The 22,264-nt window shown below is 40.3% G+C and overlaps 1 protein-coding gene across 2 annotated transcripts in view; it reads right to left on the minus strand.

The window, feature by feature from the left end:
• Ccnyl1 (cyclin Y like 1) overlaps positions 1-22,264 on the minus strand; it is a 36,097-nt gene that overhangs the window by 9,740 nt on the left and 4,093 nt on the right. The window contains exons 2-7 of one of the 2 annotated variants that reach the window (XM_028886699.2): positions 15,055-15,129; positions 13,374-13,408; positions 6,730-6,830; positions 4,084-4,119; positions 2,052-2,103; positions 286-405 (exon numbers count right to left, since the gene is read on the minus strand). In XM_028886699.2, coding sequence (XP_028742532.1) covers positions 286-405; positions 2,052-2,103; positions 4,084-4,119; positions 6,730-6,830; positions 13,374-13,408; positions 15,055-15,129 — 419 coding nt within the window. The remainder of the gene's footprint in view (positions 1-285; positions 406-2,051; positions 2,104-4,083; positions 4,120-6,729; positions 6,831-13,373; positions 13,409-15,054; positions 15,130-22,264) is intronic. The other variant, XM_028886700.2, reaches the window with a different exon arrangement.

Raw genomic sequence — 22,264 nt, forward strand, 5'->3', positions numbered from 1 at the left:
ACCACTTGGGTCTGTTACTGCTTCCCATTCCAGCCCCATTATCATGCCCTGTGTGTGCAATGAGGTATGAAGGGGAACTTTCTCTAACTGCCTTTAATGGTAATTGTTTTGTGATAATAAAAGCAATGGCAACATTTTAAACCATAATGACTGTTAAATTCAAATCTGTGTCTTTGCATTCCTTGGGAAGGTTCCTCTTACTAAAGTTCTTATGATACTTTCAGGGGTTAGACATATCTGGGTACAAACTTCCTAAGAAAGTTTGCTAAGAAAGGACTAGCTTACCAACGTCACTATTGCACATTCCGCTGTCAGCTGTGCAGCACTAAAAAGTGTTCGAACAAATCTGTAAATAAATTTGTGTTCAGGGTCATGCCTAAAGTATTCCTCTGGAACTTTCTCTCTCTGAAAGAGAAAAAAACAAAACAACAATGTAAATATTGACTGAAGGAAAATTTCAAGTATTCTTAAGATAGCAGTGTCCACATTGTGCTACATGTTCGAGATAATTTCAACTGGGTACCATGGCTGCCGTTTAAGCATTTTCTGTGTGCATTTGTATATGTATGTACGGGCATGCAGTGTGGTGCACACATGAGGTCAGAGGACAACGTTAGGAGTTGGTCCTTTCCCTCCACCACACTGGGGGGCAGACACGGGTTCTCACGCTTAGCAGCAAGTGCTGTTACCTGCTGAGCCATCTTTTTGGCCTGGGTGGTATGACTTAGTTTATTATTTCATTTTTTATTTTTGCTTTGTTTTTTTCGAGACAGGGCTTCTCTGTGTAGTTTTGCGCCTTTCCTGGAACTCGCTCTGTAGACCAGGCTGGCCTCGAATTCACAGAGATCCGCCTGCCTCTGTCTCCCGAGTGCTGGGATTAAAGGCATTCGCCCCACAGCCTGACTCTATTTTATTTTTTGTTTGTATGCTTGTTTTGAGGCAGGGTTCACTTTGTAGCCCTAGCTGTCTTGGAAGACACTATGTAAATCAGGCTGGCCTCGAATTTATAGATATCCACCTGCCTCTTCCTCCTGAGTTCTGGAATTGAAAGTGTGTGTCATCATGCCCAGTGACTTTCAGCTTTTTTTCAATATAAAGTGTGGGATCTTATAGTCAATTGGCATGAATGAATGACATTGATGGACCAAGTATACATTATCAGTTCCATAAATATCAACAAATAATACCGTAGCCATCTTAGATTAAGTACTCTATGATGTTGGCAGAATAATGAAATCACCTAACACATATTGAAGATGTACCCACTGTTAAGCACCCACCCATCACTTATTAAAGGGACACACAAGCAGAAGCTCAGGAATTTTATACTCTTCCATAGACTCTCCCAATTCTTTTTATGCTGAAACCTTACTAATCCTAAAGTATCACAGGGGTCATACTTGCCCCAATTTAAAAAAAAAAAAAGTGTTTTTTTTTTTTTTTTCAAAGTTTAAGTTTCCTATAACCATAGGCTCTTAACACTAAATTGACCACACAACAGTCACCAGCCATGTATGCCTCTTAAGTATCAAGAGTGGTCAACATATGCTTGAGGAAGTGGCTTCTTAAGTTTTTATAGGTTCTCTCTTTGATTGTTTGATTGTTTTTCAAGTCAGGGTCTTATTTATATTGCACAGGCTACACTCCAAATCACTATCCTGCTTCAGCCTTCAAGGTATGGAGATTACAGGTATACCCAAACCACACCTGGCTTATGCCATTTTAACTGATTTAAAGTTCCCTAATATTCTTGAGAGACTTTACATATTTGTTGGATTTCCTTCAACTATTGATGCTGTTTGATGTTACTGAAGATGATCTGTTGAAAGCTGCATTTTCTACTATTTAGACAATCCATTTACTTCCCTTAGCTCAGAACCTGACACAGCAGCAAAGCTGTTATTACTCGATCACAGCCATGAATCAATGCTCCATACTCAAGCTAGAAGCAACTTTCTCCTCGTAATCAATCACAAAACAAGCAGGCATGGAATAAACTCAGCTCTAGGAAAGGGAAATACAACTTAAAAACAAAGCAAACAGGCACTTACTGTGAGTGGATGTGATCGCTCATCAAAAATGTCCAGGGATCTATTTGCATCTCTATAAAGTTTAACAGGTAACACAGGCTGTTAGTATCTAAGTTAACAACTGTGATGTAGGGGGACTGAAAGGGAAGCCCAGCCTTTCTTTACCAATGCAAACAGTTTACGATTCCCGGATTTGTCCCCAAACCTCTTTCTGTTCAGTACCGCAGCATCTCCACCCGTGAGGGGGGCCGGGAAGCCGGACACCCTCCACAGGCAGTGCCGGTAACCACATCAGCAGTCAGCTGGGAACTTGGACGAAGATGAACCAAACTGAAATTTCACACGTTTCTGCCTCTCTTTAGTTCTTTGCACTATGTTTTTTTAAATCATGCACTTGCTTCTTATAGACAGTATGGATTCAAATTCATACGGCCTTTTCTTTTAAAACATCAGTTTTTTACTGAAAGGCTCATCAAACAAATGAACCCTTACTTCAGCACTGCTTCTCTGCGGTTGTGGACCGGAGGGAGAGTCCCACGCCTAGCAGAGGCCCGCGCCCCAAACTGTCCGTCTTATTAAAGCACTGCCCGCTTCGCCCCGCTGTGCACTTCAACTGTAAAGCGCATGTGCGCACACTCCGTTCCCAGAGAAACCACGGCTCTCTCTGCAGCACTGTCCCGTGACCTTCTCCACCGCCATTCTGTTTCTCAAACTGCTGCTGAGCTTTCAGGCCTCTGATGACACAGGACAACTAATCACTAATCCTGACCCTTCTTTTTAATGTTCTGAATGAGGACATGGAATGATCACATGTAGCACTTGTGATTTACCTGTGAACTCCACCAGCTCCTTATTACAGAGTATCATTTTTATGTGTAACTACAAATACTCTCAAAATTGAATGTAGTGGGCCTGTCACTTTGGGGAAAATATAATCTGTCATGATAAAATTCAAGCTGTCAAGCTTTTTAAAAGCCAAGATTGGGAACTTGTGCCTTCTGATGTAAGCCTGACACAGCTTTCCAGCGCTCACACTTTTTGCTAAGCACTGAAAACAAAAATGAGTTTTTAACATTATAAAGAAAGGGGAATCATGATTTTTCCAGATGACAGGATGTATCACAGAACTATGTACTAAAGATTCATTTACTATACAAGATGTAGCTCAATCAGTATAATGTAAAAGATCACTGAGAAATATAAAATTCTATTACAATAAGACATCCTTATGGAGCTTTAGTGTAATACTACAGAGTATCAAAAAGTCTGAAAGCTTTAAAAATAACTTCCCCTCAAGTGTTTATGAGTGAGGACTGACTTCTAGCTTCTTTTTTAAAATAATAATATATTTAACTTTATTTTATGTGCACTGGTGTGAAGGTGTCAGATTCCCTGGAACTGGAGTTACAGTTGTGAGCTGCCATGTGGGTGCTGGGAATTGAACGCAGGTCCTCTGGAAAAGCAGCCAGTGCTCTTAACCTCTGAGCCATCTCTCCAGTCCCTTTCTAGCTTCTTTAAAACAAATTTAAAGTGAAGACAGAGAAACATGAAAATCTACTTGTCTTTCTACAAAGTTATACATTAAAGAGATTTGTAAAAATGCAAATGAGATGTTTTCTTAATTTTTTGATGCAGAAAAAGTCATTTTTCAAAAATATGTTAACAAGATGGTGTGATTTTTGATTGTCACAATGAGAGTGGATAACTGTAACATTGTTAAACATCCTACAATGCATGCAGATACCACAACAAGACATTAAAAAAATTAGTAGAATCAAGCTTGAAAAATCCTGTGCTGGTTACAATGTATATTTTTAATTTTAATATATATAAACCAGCAAGTATCAATTTAATAAGGCCATATTTTTTTAGAGCCTTCAATAACTAGAGAGCCTTTAAAGGGTCTTAAGAACAAGAAACTCTAATAAAAGATTCATTTCAATATTGTAATAAAAGCACTTTACAACATCCGATGTCTACGGTTACATCTTAATACTATATTTGGTATTATGCGAGGTTGTTAGAATAGTAAGGCAGGTTTTAAGAAGCTCACCTGTTCTTTATGTGGTAATATATTGCTAAGGTCACACTGTGGAAGGAAAAAAAATTATTTGAAGCAATTCATTTTATCATTTTTAAGCAGGGTTGACCTTCCCAGAAGCCCTGAGACCTCAGTTGGACCAGTACCATAAAGGACACTTCCTAGCACTCTGAATCCTTCCACACCTGGACAACGGGCATGCGTCTGCTGATTCTGATACGTGCAGATGCTTACACATCACTCCTGCCATTTGCCCTCCTCCCTACAGAACCTTCTGTCCTGCGCAGGTGGTAGTATTGTACATATGTTTACATTGCAAACAGTAGGGATTTCTGCTTAGGATTGAAAATGACGTATGCAAGCAATGAGAAGTTCTGCACACTGAAGAGAAGCATTTAAAATCGCTTCGGTGGGATTACTAAGGAAACTGAGTTCTGCTGACAGTTCTGCTCTCCTGAAGCGAGCAGGGCTGACCGCACAGCACAGCGCAGCAGCGTCGACGGCAGGATTTCCAAATCAGTCAAGTGAAGCGGCCGGAGCAGCCACAACCCTTTCGACACGACCTGACTCCTGAGTTCACCGCCAGTGACGTGACTAGGGAACGAACTGCTCTTTTGTCGTCTGCCCTGACAGCTAAAATGAAACTCAAATATTTGAGGGAAGGCAAATCTGAATTTTAGAAGTAGTTGTACATATTTTAAATTTAAAAATTTGGATTTTGTAACATTATTGGCATCAAAGATGGATACTTCTACAGTGCTTCAGTTTTACCCTCAGACTGATTTTAAAATCACACACAAAAAAACTGGTTCTGAAAAGGACCACTAAGATTTTCGTGACAGTTCATACAACAACCACATTTACGGAAAAGGGAGGGAACCCACGTTTAGAACTGACGCAGCTAAGGCCCCAGCACATAGGCAAGCGCAGTTCTGTCTTCTCATTAAGTAGTGGTTCCCACACTGCCTACACCGCAGTCTGAGCAATTGGCACTGGGCAAGACTTGGGTCTCAAAGGTTATTTCTGAAGTTCCAGAGTGAGTCCAGTGTGCCACAAAGTTTGGCAAGGGGCTATGGCTAAGATCAAAGGACTTGCCCGGACGCTTTTTGACAACGTAATCAATGCCTCACATGCATCTCCTTTCTTAAAGACGCCCGACAGCATCAATGAATTGAGGAAAAAGGCAAAAATGAGAAAAATGCATGTGCTCACAGACATGTATTTTTCTTTTCTTAGAGACAAGGTCTCACGTAGCTGAGGTTGGCCCTTAACTTGCTATGTAGCTGAGGATGATCTGGAACTCCTGGATCCTACCACCTCAGCCTCCCAGCTGCTGGGATTACAGATATGAGTTGCCGTGTTCACTTGCAGGCATGTATACTGGAAAAAGTTGTATGAGTCAAAATGGCTTCTTATCTCCTTGAAAGTCATGCATTATTGCCTATGATAAACATTTTTCAAAACCTTTCCTAAAAGTCAATTTACGCTAATTTTCTTGGTAAATGTTTATTTCACCAAGTAAATGTATTTATTTTTAAAATTTAATTAAAGAAGGCAAATTCAAACTATCCTTTCAAAAGTGGATTCCTAAAAATTAGGTTACACTGGGTTGGGGGAGGGGCATGAAACCTATTTGTTTGACCAAGGTTACTCTTTGAAAATATGTACTGAATTATATATAGAAAAATCAGAATCATTTGAGTTCAAAATGATCTGAGGGCTCTAAAGAAACTTCAGTGATCTTTTTTCTCATCGACTGAGGCTGTTCTAAATACCAGCACTCGGTGATCACCTGACAGATGACACACTCAGGCCTGTGAGAACTGGCGTGAAGTTTTTGCTAAAACACAATTTAATCTCAACTGCTGTTGTAAGTATGAGAAGAAAGATATATTATGATGAATGAGAACTTAGTTTTTAAATGAGGAAATTACTGATACTTGGCCAAAAAAAATTAAAAAGCTATTAGAAACAAAATTAATGTATAAGCTGATTACTATTTAGACTAAGGAGTAAAATTAGGAATAAAGGTATTAACACTTCAAACAAGCATTTCCCAAACTACGTTTAAAAAAACAAAAAAAAAAAAAACTTTACAAACAAAAAAGGAACACTTATTGGACAACGCCAATGTAGTGGGGAAGCTTTTTTTTTTTTTTTGTCGTCACTGTTATAGACCTGAGCTCATCTTAGGGTATTTCAAACGTTATTTTCAACTATAATTTATGTACGAGGCTGCTCGTGTACTATGGTGCCAGTAGAGGACAAACTGTTCATTCAAAGAGTAGTTTACAAAGCAGTAAGCATTGTCTTAGGCCTGTAACTGGTAGAAAACTAATTGATCTAGAAACATCTATTATATTCAACAGTACTTTCACAGTATAAATGCACCCAATAGAGGCACACTTTTCCTGGAATTTCTTATTTGCTAACTGGCTCTCCTTTCCACCATGGAGTTTAAGATAAAATGGAAATTGAAAATTTACATTTAGTCCCTTAAAACTCAGTATCTAATTGACCCCAATGTCTTGAAGTGGGTGCTTAACAGGATAATCAAATGACTTGAGATGACCAAACTGGCTGGGATGCTTCTAGCAGAGGCTCTGTGGCTCAGCGCTCGCTCGCTCGCTCGCTCGCTCGGCAGCCTAGTGTACTCACCATTTTATTGTGGTTCTAAGGTTAGGCTGGCTGACTGTGCTGTCATCTAGAAATATTGTTGAGCATGAGCTATACTTTTTAGTAAGCTGCCCTGGAGATACCTGAAGGGGAAGGGAAATAGAAGAGAATGTCACAGTAAGTTAAACCTATAAAATGTGTTCTTTTCCCTTGGTTAAAATGTCAAATGATAAAGCATTAAGGTATTTGTACAGTCTATGAACTGCCTCAGTCTAACAGCATGTGTGGCTCTGCAGGGAACCCACTGGAAGCTTTGAATGTCCACAGATCATGTTGGAGGAGTGGGCTATAAAATGCAGCTCTTGGTATGGTACCTATACATCAAACCTGGCAAGTTTCTATTATCAATTTCCTTTATAAACGTTATAAAAAGTTTTAAGTAAGGTTTCAGTATTCTCTCTTAAACAAAAGCAGCTTTCTACTTCTACACAATACTTTAATAAAACACAATGCCTTGAATACTGGCACAAGAGCGTCTTCGTACAGTAAACACAAGGCACACACCAAAGTATCTTGTGGGCTCACAGTGTTCTCAAGTCAGAGTTGGTGTGGCTGGCTGCTGGCCTGCCACAGGCCGGTTTCTCTGGGTCCCTTCCCTTAAGCGCTAACATTTCCTCTCATCTGAAAACAGAAGGCAAAGGCAGCTTTGGGACATTAACTTTCATTTCATGTGCAAGTGCAGTGCCATTATGTTCCTGAAATGAAATCCTCAAGTGTTGTTTCCCCTAGTTATTTAGCACACATGGCAACACCTTCCGGCTGCTCCCTGCAGTGGATACCTTTTTCTCCCTCTTTGTCCTTGAACCCCATCTACTTCACAGCACATCTCTGCCAACAACCACACCACAGAAGGTTTCTCTTTGGGTACTCCTAAACTGCCTGCAGGATATCTCCCTCAGACAAATCTAAGCTTCTCCAGAAAAGGACTCGAAACACCCCTACCACCAAATGCTGAGCACACAATCTTAACAGCTTATGGAGTTCAAATATTTGAAGAATTATTAGTTAAGAATTTTAAGGCTGGAGATGTAGCTCATTGGTAGAGCACTTGACTAGTATGCTGGCCCTGGGTTCAACTCTAGAACTGAAAAATTAACTATAAATTGGGAGATGAATCTTACTACAGATATAAACTAGTGACGAACTTTCTACAGTGTCACTGGAAAGAAGACATTAACTTTTTGAGCCCTCTCAACTATCTTTAAAACACTTTAGAAGTATCCATTCATTGGCAAAGACTGCAAGAATACAGCAATATCAGACAATGAAACAGCCTAAAGTATTAAGACCCATGTGGTCCATGGTCAAATAGCGTCACTGAATAAAAATCAACAGCAACATTCTTTAAAACAAAATACCAATAACAGCATTCTTAAGAAACACAAAACCACTAATTCAGATGCGCCTTCCTTTCCTCCTATCATTAATGATTTCTATCATACTATCGCTTTGCCCATCAGTACTTTCTCATAAACACATGAAAAATGGGGTAGGCAGAAGACAAGTTGAAAGGGCAGAGCATGTAAAAACTGCTAGATGCTCACAATCAGAAATACCTACGTGGTAGATAAAACAGGTTCTATGTGTTTCACACCGAAGTCATTTGCTCCCTATCAAAATACCCCAGATGTTATGTTTTTTCAAAAGTACTATTTGAAAGGTTAATTTTTTTAAACTATAAGTGTTCTAATTATATCTAAAGCTGTGATGTTTCTTAAGCTACTCAGTTAACATGAGTACTTTTCATTATCTGGATGTTAAACTATATACTTTTATATGCCCAAAAGACAAATACAACATGAAAAATGAAACTGAGTTTCATTGAAATGCTTTTATTCTGGTAGAAGATACCTTTTAGGGTCACTATTACAGGCTGAGGATCTCAAATCAAAATATCTTGGGATAGAAAATACTGTAGGAGTGCTGGCTAGTGTTTTGTGAACTTGACACAAGCTAGAGTCGTTTTGGAAGAGGAAACCTCAACTGAAAAAATGCTGCCTTTAGACTGGCCTATGGGCAATGACTATAGTCATTTTCTTGACTGATGATGGATGAGGGCGGGTCTGGCTCACCATGGGTGGTGTCACCTCTGGGTGCTGTAAGAAAGCAGGCTAAGCAAGCCATGGAGAGCTAGGCAGTAAGTAGCACTTCTTCATGGTCTCCTGCAGTAGTTCCTGCCCTCCCCCTCCCGCCAATTCCTGCTCTGACTTCCCTCCATGATGATGGACTGTGATGGGAAAGAATAAGCAAAACAAACCCTTTCCTACCCAAGCTGCTTTTACTCATGGTATTTCATCACAGCCATAGAAACCCTAACCAAGACAGTGGGCTTTAGAATATTCATATACACACATACATACATTTATCTCCTGGGGATAGGACCCACGTCTCAGCACAGACACTTTTGTCTGTGTTCCTCACTTACACAAACAGTCTAAAGGTAATTCTGTCAGTTTTTGCCTGCTACTTCATCACGTGGGGTCAGCTTTGGAATTTTCCACTTAAGGTATTAGGTTGGCACTCAAAACGTTTCAGATTTCAGATTCTGGAACATCATGGATTTCAAATTAAGGAAGTGCAACTTGTATTAAGGAATAATAGAGCTTATACATGGTAACAAAATCAATTTTGACAAAGAAACTTAGACGGGAATTAAAATGAAGTGGAAATAAAATATAAACCTTCTGGTGACACTTCCTCCCATTTTCCTCCATATACATGGTTTCTAATTGTGCGTGTATACTGGCTTGTCTTTGGAAATAGTAAAAGATTTAATAGGTACAGTCTTCTAGCCCCTAAGTGTTCATTTAGCCAATCAGTGACTCACTGGCTAGCAACACCAAACACTGCTCCTGTCAGTTCACAGAGTCTATTCATCTAGTCAGCTCCCAACAGCAGCCACATCTACTCACCACTGCTGCCCCCTTCAGGACACACTCCCGGTGTCCAGGGAGAAAACTTAACACACAATCTCGCCACTAACCAATACACAGCACTTGTGTCCAGCTACTCCAACGTGTCCGTCTGGAAACTGGACAAGGGCAGAAGTGAATCTCTGAGCAAGGCCTCCAACACGGCTGCCAAAGGGAACTTTCTCCTGATGTTGTTTAAAAACTTAGTAACTTCCAGCTGTGCTTAACCTTACCTTTGCTGGCTTGTAACCTCCATAAACTATACTAATAAACCTAAGCCTACAAATGTTTTAAAAAAGGCAGCAAAGCCCACTACTAACAGGTGGTTCCTAAAATAGAGACAAAGAATACCATGTTTGTTTTTCGGTCAGCACATGCATGCATGCGTACCATGTGCATACTTGGTGCCTGCAGAGGTCACAAGAGACCCTTAGAGCCTCCAGAACTGAAGCTGTGGGTTGTTGTGAGCCACCATGTTGGTGCAGAAAACCAAACTCGGGTCCTCTGGAAGAGCAGGAAGCCCTCTTAACCATTGAGCCGTCTTCCCAGCCTCCAAACATGGATGCTAAATTCATTTAAACACCATGGAATGACCACAAACTTACTTCTTTGACATTTCACTTGAATTAAAGGAATAAAAGTTTCTATCAAGATGCAGGAAACAAGACTGACAGAGGATTTTTAATACTTTAGAAGATAAAAAATTAAACTATGGTGTGGTGGTGCATGCCTACAACCCCAACACTCCAGAGACGGAGACAGAAGGATCAGGATAGCCCACTGGACCAGTGAACCTACATCTGATTTCCAAGTTTGGTCTCAAACACCAAAAGAGATGGCATGGCAGCACAACAGTGGTGCCTATGGAGACCTAATGGTACAGGAGTATGAGCAGACTCAGAACCCAGAGTCACAGCGCGTTGGGAGGTGAGCTAAAACATGAACCAGAAGCCAAAGTCAGCTGGTCCGCCTGGTCCCATCTTACATAGACTTCTCTGTAGAGCGGCTGACGCTGACAGTTTAGAGAGACCAGTCTTGGAGATGCAAGGGCAGAAGAGTGCACTGAGGAGGAGCAGAACTGCCTCACGCTGCCAGTTTTTAGAAAGCAAGCAAACTTGTAATTCCCAGGAAGAAATTTGAGACAGCCTTCTCTGAAGAAACTCAACTGCCCTGTAGATTGGGGCCCCAGAAAGAGATACTGGGGCCCCCCAAGGTAGCTTGGCCTCCAAATCCTTGCAATGCGACCCTTCAGTTAAGAGTATATGTTACTTCCAGTCACAGAAGGCCAAGAGCCAGCCACACAGTGGAGGGAGGCCTCCAGCAAGGCAGGTGAAGATGAGGAAACGGGAATTAATAGGAATGCTAAAACTTCAGTAGCAAATGAGGACTCAGGGAAAACCTGGGAAGGGTTGAAACACAAAGCAAAGGACTCACCAAGAACAAAAAGACAGACTAGAAAGTGAGGGAGAGAGAGAAGGTAGACAGGTGTACTGAAACTCTAGCCTAGAGGTCCAGCATCTGAGTAACAAAAATATAAAAAAAAGGTAGCACAAGAAACACAAGAAAAAAAAAAAAAAAAAAAACTCAGAAGAAACTGTTTGCAGACCTACTGGCTCTGAATAAAATTAAAAGGTCCATAACAAATCATATCATAACATTTCAGAATCCTGGACAGTAAGTACTTAAAGCCTCCAGAAAGGGGAATGTCTCTATATCATACAACAGCAATAGATTTTTAAAAACTTTTTTATCGATTCCTTGTGAATTTCATATCATATACCCCAAATCCATTCATTTCGCTGTCCCTCCGCATCTGCCCTCCGCCCTGGAAACTTCACTTCCAAAACAAAAGAAAAAATCTTGCCTTGGATCTGCAGGAGTGTATGAAGGGCTGGTCCTGCAGACCCAAAGCTGCAGAATCTCCATGATACAGGACAATGGCAGGACATCCAAGAGGAGTCCCAGTGAGGGCCCAGCATTGCTAGTGCAGCAGAAGTCAGAGGGTTCGAACCAGACCAAAGACTCATTGCAATGAACATTCACAAATAAAGATGTTTGGCAAAGGGGTATACTGTGTGAAATGTGTTACACACTGTAAGCTTCCAAGGTAACAATTTTTTTTTTTTTTTTTTTTTTTGGTTTTTCGAGACAGGGTTTCTCTGTGTAGCTTTGCGCCTTTCCTGGAACTCACTTGGTAGCCCAGGCTGGCCTCGAACTCACAGAGATCCACCTGGCTCTGCCTCCCGAGTGCTGGGATTAAAGGCGTGCGCCACCACCGCCCAGCTAAGGTAACAAATTTTTAATGGCAGCACTATACCTTGGGGATACAGCCCAGGGACACCTGCCTAGCATGTGTGAAGAGCTGAGTTCAATCCCCAGGACCATAAAATAAAATAAAATAAACAAAACCACTATGTACTTGAGACTGTCACAGAAAAGTATCCTAAGGACTATGGAAATTAGTTCCAACCTAGAACTCCATGTATAGGAGGAATTCTCCAGGCCAGGTCACTACAAATACTGTGTCCCTTCCCAAGAGAAGGGGTCCAGTACAGTGTAAGAAGACAGAGAAACAGAGAATCGAGGCCATGGAGGAACCAACACAAGAGAGCAGTCATGTGAGACCCCCGTAACTTCAAAGCCATATCCCAGGAAAAATAAGGAAGAGGCCCAAGCCAAATCCAGCCTCACTGCACTAGGACAGCAAAGGCTGTGCAGGGCCTGCAGGAGAAAACCAGAATGCATGTACTCTAGTAGATGGGAGTAATTTTGACAGGCATGTGACAAATGTGACAATGTTTGGGGTAAAAAGGATGTCTGCTAAGAAACAGGCAAGTGCAAATGGTCTGGAAATGAACTCTACACCAAAAGCAAGACCGGGAAGCCAAGAGACCAGCCAAGGCTGCACACTGTATTTGGCTGTGTAAGCTAATGTGAGCTAGGAAAAGGGAGTCACCTAGAGGGCCTAGAGAATCCAGATTCAAAACTACAGAGAAAGAATTAAGGTGTGGAAAGAGGAGTAATATGACCCAGCAGTTAACGATGTGCACAGTCATAACAAAAATACTGACTTATGATTTCACAAAAATAGTATGTGTGTTGAGGAAATTCAAGAGAGAAATAATGGTCACAATGGAGAACAACTTCCACCTATTATGATGGGAAATCAGCAGACAGTACCAAAATGAATGGTTTGTTACTTCAATTACAAATTAGACTAAGGCACTGGAGAGATGGTTCAGTGCGCTCTTAACTGCTCCTGTCCAGACTCAGTTCAGTTCCCAGCACTCACCTCAGGCGGCTCACAACTCCCTTTAACTCCAGTTCCAGGATCTGATTCCCTCTTCCAGCCTCTGAAGGCACCTGGACCCATAAATACACATAAACTCTTGCAGGCACATACACATACACATAAATAATAAGCAAATCTTAAGAGAAATCAGAATAAAAAAGGAAAAAAATCCAAGCATGTCTCTATGTTATAACCATGTTATATAACTATAAGTAAATAAAAATGTCAGAATCCTGTTTTAAAAAATAGTATTATGTCAGACTTCCATAAGTAAATTTATTATTTGAGAAAAGAATTTTGGAAAATGTGCAAAAACAGTCTACACTAACAGCACTGCATTCCCACTATATTTTCTAGACGTTACTGCAAACATACTTTTAATTCAAACTACGAATTTCTTAAGTTTCCAACTATTTACTTACATGGTTTAAATGGTTGCTCTTCCTCTTTTCACGCACTAAGAATAAAAAAAATTAACTGATCAATTCTGATACAAATGCCACAGAAAAATAAAAGTAGTTGCTACTTCTCTGATGGGTTACCAACATGCAAAGTAAGATAAAATTCAGTTCTACTTTAAAAAATAGTTTCTAACGAAACAAAATTGCCAAAATAAACTCCATGAAGTAAATCTAAAACCTAAATTTTCCTTTTTTAGCTATCATATAATGTAGTAGGCACAAACAAGAATTTTCATATACAAAAGAAATGACAAAATAAATGAGGGCAGGTGAGAGATTCGGCTAATAAAAATTATGTTATATATCCACATACTAAGCCTAGCTTAATGAGCATTTCAATGCATGTGCTAACCTAACTGAACACGACCTCTACAGCATATAAATTCCAGAAAGAGACTTGGCCACACTATTTCCCCACCCTGTCTCCTCTGTGAGCACTAGACTGCACTCTAGACACATATTCCTTCCCACTAATAAGAGAGGGGCACAGATAGCTTTTCTTTTTCTTTTGTTTTTTCAGTGTTTCTCTGTGTTGCCCTGGCTGTCCTGGAACTGGCTCTGTAGACCAGGCTGTCCTCGAACTCACAGAGATCCACCTGTCTCCGCCTTAAGAGTGCTGGGATTAAAGGTGTGCACTGCCACCTCTCGGCTAAGATAACTTTTCTTATTGCTTCCTCACCCTTTATATAAGAAAAGCCCACAGCACATAAAGAGATACAGCAGTACTAACCAGAATCAATAGCTCAAGACAAGGGGTTGGGGATTTAGCTCAGTGGTAGAGCACTTGGCCTAGCAAGCGCAAGGCCCTGGGGGTTAGGTCCTCAGCTTGGGGGGGGGGGCATAGCTCAAGATGGGCAAAATAGACACAAACTATGAAAATGCAGGCTAGAAGTACCACCACTCCCCTTTTTAAAACTGGACTGCATTATTGCATTATTCCCAGTATTACTGTAGAATCCTCACTTCTTATATTCACACTGTTATAATCAACAGAAAGTTACTTAACTTTTTTAGAAAAAAATGGGAAAGACGTTAACCAAACAATACATAAAACAGTACAGAAAAATTCCATAGTTCAGACTCTCAACCGAAAATTCACATACTAGCAAACCTAGGAAATATTAGGGTATGTTTGCTCTGAGTTTTGTTGCAACAAAATGAAGAGGTTTTAAATAGCATGAAAATTTTCTTTTCTTTCTTTTTTTTTTTAAAGCCTGAAAATTTTGAGTCACATAAATCTGGGTGTGACACAGGCTTACTGGGTGGGCAGCACTATATGAAGTAAGGTCAAAATGACCATATACAACACACTTGTTTTGGTGGTTCACCTAAAAATCTAACAGAACCCTAAATTCTATCATTCATCTTTAAAACACACTACTGGATTAAGGAAAAGGAAAGAGGCAGACAGCTGTAAATCCATGTCACTTCCAAATCAGCCAACAAGGTGGGGATGTGTATACAAAATCTACATGCTCTCCCTAAAAGAGTAATATTAAAGCAAACATATCATCACATATCAAAGATAAGTAGATGAGAAGTTTAAGTCAATATACAAATTCCATGAAATATTTTCAGTAATGTATCATACTGAATATAAGTGGTTTTCAGGCTTTCCTCAGTGGGAAAAAAAGTTTCTTACCATCCGTCTGAGATTTGCTGAGGAAAATTGTGCTTGCCCTGGGGTGGTCAGAAGGGTTTGATTCCAAAGCTAAATCTACAGAAGGAAAGAGAAAGATATGATTGTTTCAGGAGAAACACAGGCGTGATTAACACTTCTAACTTTTAGAGAAGGGTTTTTAGACAGGAACATGAGGAAAATAAAGGCAACAACAAAAATTCTACTTGAAAACTGCAGCATCTCTTCATTCAGGTAGAATTTAACAGCTATGGCTTCAACTCTTTAAATGTATACCTAAGTAATCTTATGACACTTTAATAGAATCATATACATGCCCTTCACCCCTACTTATCTAACATACATGCTCAATATATCAAATATGCTACTGCAAAGACAACTGGTTTTAATAAACATTCTGTAACCACTTAGTTCTAACTTCAATAGATAAGAGAACTTGTTTAGTTCGCTGTTTATGTGGGAGCAATCCATCATGCAGATTTAGGGCTACACAAAAATTCAAAGGCCTAATCCACATAACCTCCATGAATACAAACTGATTTTTAACTTTTAGCTTCAATTTCCAAGATTGCAATCACTCATTTCTTGCTGAAGTCTACTTTGAGAGCAAGATGAGATAATCTTCTATTTAACTAAGGACACAAGACAGGCTTTCTTTTTCTTTTATTTATTTTGTTTTTGTTTTTCCGAGACAGGGTTTCTCTGTGTAGCCCTCGATATCCTGGAACTCACTCTGTAGACCAGGCTATCCTTGATTTCACAGACATCTGCCTGCCTCTGCTTCTGCCTCTGCCTCCCAAGTGCTGGTATTAAAGGCATGTGCTACATTGTCCAGCACAAGACAGACTCTCAACTAACCACAATGAACACTTTGCCATCACATGGGATAAGGAAGTTATAATGAGAAAGGGAAAAACAAAAACTATGACATTCCTAAGTAATGCTCATCTCAAAGTCACTTAACCATTCTTGTCAGAACTGGAACAAGATCCAGGCAGAGAAATAGTATGGCAACATTTCCCAAACCTTGCCAGCCAGTACTCTCCTCTTTGAAAAGGGGGTTTAGTGGTGAATCACAGTGCACCCACTACCCCCTTGGCTTTTACAGAATACACACTTGACATATTCCACTCTACTGGGCTGGAGAGTTGGTCCAGCAGTTAGCATACTGTTCTTTGGAGGGTCTGTGTTCGGCTCCTAGCACCCACCTGAGGTGGCTCACAGCTGCCTGTCACTCCAGTTCCAGGGCACCTGATGCTCTCTTCTGGCCCCCTCCGGCACCCGCACTTGTGCGCACACACCAGTAACAAAACAGAACTCTACAAGCCCCCATCCAGCAATACTGCCGTCTACCTCAGCATTCCCGAGCGTCTATACGTAGAACTCCGTTTCCTTCCTCCGAGAAACAAGCACAGTCTTACATGAACACAATTCAGGACTCCCAGTCTAACAGGAATTTGAATCACTTACTTTATTTTATTTTTACATTATTTATTGAGAGATAGTACCTCACTATGTATAGTTTAGGTTGGCCTTGAACTCTTGGATCTTTCTGCCTCAGCCTTAAGAGGGCTAAGATTACAGGTGTGCACCGGCTGAAAAAAACTATTCTGAAAGATACCCCCACACAAAATTATTTTTAAGGTTTTCTGACATCTTTAAGTGTGACATAAAGTTAGCTATGTGGAAAACAAAGCCATGTGTGCATGGAGGGACAGGCAGGGAGCTTGTGTTTCTAATCTAAAGCTCTTTTCTGAAGAGACTACTTCCTTCTAAAAAGAAAACAGATCGCCATTTGCATTCAAATGTAATCTGCAGATGATACTATTAAAAAGTTTAGAGAAATAGTCACATTATGTAGCAGTCCCTGGGCCATGATAAAGTTTAATTACAGTAGATGGGGCTGAAGTTATAGACAGCTCAGTCAGCAGAGTGCTTCCCTGCACTCCATCTTCAGACCTGGAAAAAAACCCAAGGAATTTCACAAGTACAAGAAAATGAAGTATTGAAATTCAAGAGGACTAAGTTAAAACATACACGCACACCGAGGGGCTGGGAGATGCTCAGCAGTTCAGAGCATCTGTTCTTGAAAAGACCTAGGTTTGGTTCTCAGCACTCATGTGGGGTGGCTCACAATGGCCTGTAACAACAACTTCGGGAGATTTAACATCCTTTTTTGGCCTCCTGAGATACACATATGTGCACATACACTCAGGTACACAATACAGCCTCATGGACTATTCCATAATCCTAAAATTTTCTTTGTATCCTCATAAGATACAGCGCCCCACCCCTCCAGCAGGAAGTAGTAAGAGAAGTTACACCCAAATTCCCAAATTATATGTAATTTTACTTAGTTAAGGTTAAAACCTTCCTTTTTTTTAAAAAAAAAAAAAAAGGGGGGGGGAGTGCTGTGGGATGTTCTGTATGTCCTGTGGGAGCCCGTTCTTGGGTTCCTCGTAGCTTTACCCACCAGGTCCTCATAGAGGATGATTAGGACCACGGGCCTGAGTGCAGGTGATCTGCACTTGGCTGTGCTGGGGGATGGTCTGTATGTCAAGTTGCTATGATTGATCAATAAATAAAACACTGATTGGCTGTGGCTAGGCAGGAAGTATAGGCGGGACTAACAAGAGAGGAGAAATAAAAGAACAGGAAGGCAGGAGTCACTGCCGGCTGCCCGCCAGTACAAGTCACATGTGAAGATGCCGGTAGGCCACGAGCCGCGTGGCAGGGTATAGATTTATAGAAATGGGCTAATTTAAGCTATAAGAGCAGTTAGCAAGAAGCCTGCCACGGCCATACAGTTTATAAAGCAATATAAGTCTCCGTGTTTACTTGGTTGGATCTGAGCGGCTGTGGGACTGGCGGGTGACAAAGATTTGTCCTGACTGTGGGCAAGGCAGGAAAACTCTAGCTACACATCCACATAAAATAAATTAAAAAAAAAAAAAAAAAAAAAAAAAAGCCAAGTCAAGATGTACTATTAGGGACCTAAAGGCAAACTCCAAGGTTGTGATAAGATCAATGACAACATGTCTTGGAGAAAAAGTTTTGAAGTGGGTATATGTCCCAGGGATGGCCAATCAGTCACAACTCTCAAGACTTCTCAAAAGCCCGAGGAGAAAGGCTGTAGGAGCATTAGCTAGTTAAGAGATGCAGTGGTTCACTGCAGGAAAGCCTTCCAGCAGAGACGAACAGAGGGGAGCAGAATCAAAATGTGTTCTGAGATCATACAATTCACAGGTCAAGCGAAACCTAGTTTACCTCCCTCTGGACTCCTCGCATACACACATTGATTTTGAGATAGATTTCCATTGATGGATAATTGTAAACAACAAAGTTCATCAGTAAGATGGATCACACTAAAAATGAGATGGATGAAAGTCTTCCTCAACAACAGAAATTAGCAAAAGCTTAAGTAATGCTTCATTAAAAAACCAATAGATATACTCACAATAATAATCTTTCAGTTATGTTTCTTACGAATTTCTTTAAAAAGTTAGTTAAAAAACAGTGTATCTCAGTGGTTGGATACCTGCCACCAAGGCCCTGGGCACTGAACCACAAGAAAACAAACAACAACAAAACCTCTTTGCAGCTCACAACTTGTGCTGTATTAAAGGAAAACATCCCCACCCTCAACATATTTACTGTTGAATAATGTATAATGATACGGCAAGTGTTATTCTCATTCTAGCTTAGTCAATCTAGTACTGGGGCTTCAGACACAACACTCTGCTTTCATAAGTACACAGTACTTTTTTTTTTTAGTACGCTGTATTGTTAAATAATGCCTTTTATCTGACAGTTGGGTAATTTTCATGGCTCAGTATACAATACTACACAGCTTTCTAAAGAAGTAAAGGCACACTGGTATAACACTACCAATTATGTCAGCTTTCATTTCCACCTTAGCTTTAGATTCTTAAAAAGATTCCTGATGTTTGTGAATGAGGAATATTACGGCTCTAATTTGCATATATTTGACTACAGATTGGCCACTCTCCCATAGTATTATAATAGTTCCACTTTGATAAGTTTTTTTAATCACTTATGTAAAGCCTATAGGAATGATATATGACAGGGCTTCAATGTCAACTTGCATAGGCACTAAGTTTAGGTAGGGAGAGACCACTGAAACAGCAGAAAGGGACCTGAAACAGAGGCTGTGGTGGTGCAAGTCTTGGTTGGTAAGGGTGGTGTGAGATTTGGTGGTGATGCTCCATAGGTATGAGTTTGTGTATTTGTGCCCTGAGGGCATGCATGCATGTGGGGATCCTGTCTGTGTGTCTGTGTGTGCATGTGAAAACATAAAACGCTGTTTTCAGAAAATATAAATGTTACACAGCTGCCGAAGTCTGCCATGTAGTGTGCACTTTCCACTTACTATAAATACCACATGTTGCTATTTTTTTATAGACTGGAAACTTCAGCCAGCCGACAGTGACCCTATAGACAAACTGTATTATTTCTGTATTCCCTATTAACTGTTTTCCTAGAGCCTATGGGGATGCTGATAAGTCATATTACTCTATTCACTCTTATAGAAAGAGGCAATATAACTAACTATGAACCAAAACATTAGGATCCATACACACACATTCTGCACACACCTAAGGATTTAGGAAAATGAGAACACACCAATGCATCTTCTATGTGAGTTTCTTTAGAAACCTGTAAGAGGAGCTGGTGAGACAGCTCAGGGAGAGGACCTGAGGTGGGATCCCCAGCACCCAGGTAAACAGCCGACATGGAACACTGCATCTGTGATCCTAGAGATAGAGAGGCAGAGACAGGCAGACCCCTGACTCGGCAGAGATCAGTCTAGACTGTCTTAAATAGAAGGAGCAGGACCGAGGAAGAGCACCCTTTCCCTGACTGTCACACACCCTTATGAACATGCACACACACATATACAAAGACACATCCTTCACAAAGAAACTTCTAGGAGTGTTTTCTTTTCTTTTTTTTTTTTTTTGTTTGTTTGCTTCATTTTTTAATTTTATAATTTAATTTAATTTTATATATTTTTTTCAACTAGGACAAATATCTCAAGACAAGGATTATTAATTGAAATTGTAAGAGCCACCATTTTTTAATTATCAATTAAAGTTGCAATTTAATTTGAAAGCAATGGTAGGCAAATAAACTGTTTTTCCTCCAGACCAAGATTCGATAAGTTGTATGAGCCACCTTAATTACACATCAAAAATATTAAAAAACACTCAACCTAGAATAACTAAATGCATTGCTGAAGGCTAAAATGTTAATATTACACAATCAACCCATCACAAAATTTTCCTTATCAAAATATTAAAGAAGGCAATGACCAATAAATTGGCAGATAGAAATAGCACATGGGGGCGGGGATTTGATTTCAACATAGCAATCTCCATACAGCACAATTAAATAGAGTATGTCAGCAGTTTCTGGGTACCTGTCTAAAGACTCAGTCCACTTACTGACATGCTCCATCACCCCTTAACATATACTGCACTAGTTTTATGGCTTTGAATACAAACATTCCAAGATTCACAACTGCATTCCCAGATGAATCTATCCCTGAGCCCACATTTTGCATCATTAAGTAATTATTACTTGATAGTCTCGAGCAAGCTTACCTCAGTTGAGGGTCCTCAATCTAGAGCTCACTGCTGCCCAGCTTCTCTAGCCTCCAATGACCCCATCCACTTCTGCCCCTGCCCCTGAACCAGTTCTCAGTCTTGCTCTGTCTTAATTCTCAATCTAGACTTCAATGGCTGCGATCATTCATATATTGAAACTTTCTTCCTTAGTCTACTTCTTGAGAGCACTTTATTCAATTAAATTTAAAAACCATTTCTAGGTTACACATTTACTATCTCCACTTCATTGCATACCCCTCAATGTTACTGTTGGAACATCAAAGCTGAATAGCCTCCGAAGAAAAGAGAAGACGGCAGCATCCAAAGAAGCCCATTTTGAGTCATATTCCGGAAGTTCTAGGCTGATACGTTCTACAACTGGAATTTATGTTCCTGCTCGACCATGTCTTCGTTGTTAAAACCTTAGAAAACACAATTTATATTTTCCTGGTAGCTGTCTTCTCATATGCAATCAGCTACAATTCCTATACTAGCTCAAAACACTGAGAGGATAAAATGAAATATACAAGACATACACAGCACATTACAGAGTTTTCACCCCCGCAAACGCAAACAAGCACATGTTGCCATTAAGCAAATACATATTTTCCTTGCTGTCCTCCACACCTCACCCCACAACCCCAAATGTGAAATATACCCTGCAGATCGCTCTAGCCAGAGCCCTGGTTTACTTTATGGTTCCATAGGTTCAGACTTACTTAAGACTGTACAGCCATGTGGACATGCCAGTTTATCTTACCTGTCCCTTACTGCGTATGAGTAGCTGTCAGTATCTTCATAATGAAAATAATACAGCAAGAACTTTGAAAATATGTTGTCTCACATTATGGTATGCACATCTTTGGCATAAACACCTTAAAGTGGGGTTTCTAGATTAAATAAACTAGCAATGTCATTAGATTTTGCCAAATTCCCCTTCATGGAGTCAATCATTTTGCATTTCCATCAGCAATATAACCTTCCTTATAACCTCACCAACATACTGTCAAGTTTTTGGGTTCCCTACCCTCAAAGAAGGTAATTGTAAGACTAAACATACCATCTGAATTCTATCCAGAAGTAGACCACACCAATCATCAAAATCTGTTCTCCTCTTAGGAGAGTATGTATAATTAATTTTACTAGGAAAGATGTTTAGCCATAAGAGACAGGTGTATCAGATACTACAGCTATTCGATGGTACACTAAGCGGTTAAGAAAAAGCACTTTTCATTCACATTTCTCTCACGTGTGTCTGTCTCCTGTCCATTCATCTTCGTTATTTTATTGACTCCGTTTCCTTAAGTCAGCCTGTTAGTCCCTAGGCCATGCTGCCTTTTGTTCAAGTCACCACTGGTGTGCCCTCATTTCTGCCCAGTCTCCCAGCTGGTCTCTTGCATGTATCCTAGTGCAGTCTCCCAAAGCCACTAATATGGTCTTTTGCACAAAGAACTTGCTCCCCTGTCTATAATCCTCCAGTGGCTTCCCATCACAACCAAAGTTCCCATTGTTGTCAAGGCCAACTCAGCACAGAAAGGCCTAGTCCATCGTCTTTCTCTAGACATCCTTCCTCTCTACTGTGGCAT

This window comes from Peromyscus leucopus, chromosome 13, assembly GCF_004664715.2.
Source record: "Peromyscus leucopus breed LL Stock chromosome 13, UCI_PerLeu_2.1, whole genome shotgun sequence".
In the NCBI taxonomy this organism is placed as follows: domain Eukaryota; kingdom Metazoa; phylum Chordata; class Mammalia; order Rodentia; family Cricetidae; genus Peromyscus; species Peromyscus leucopus.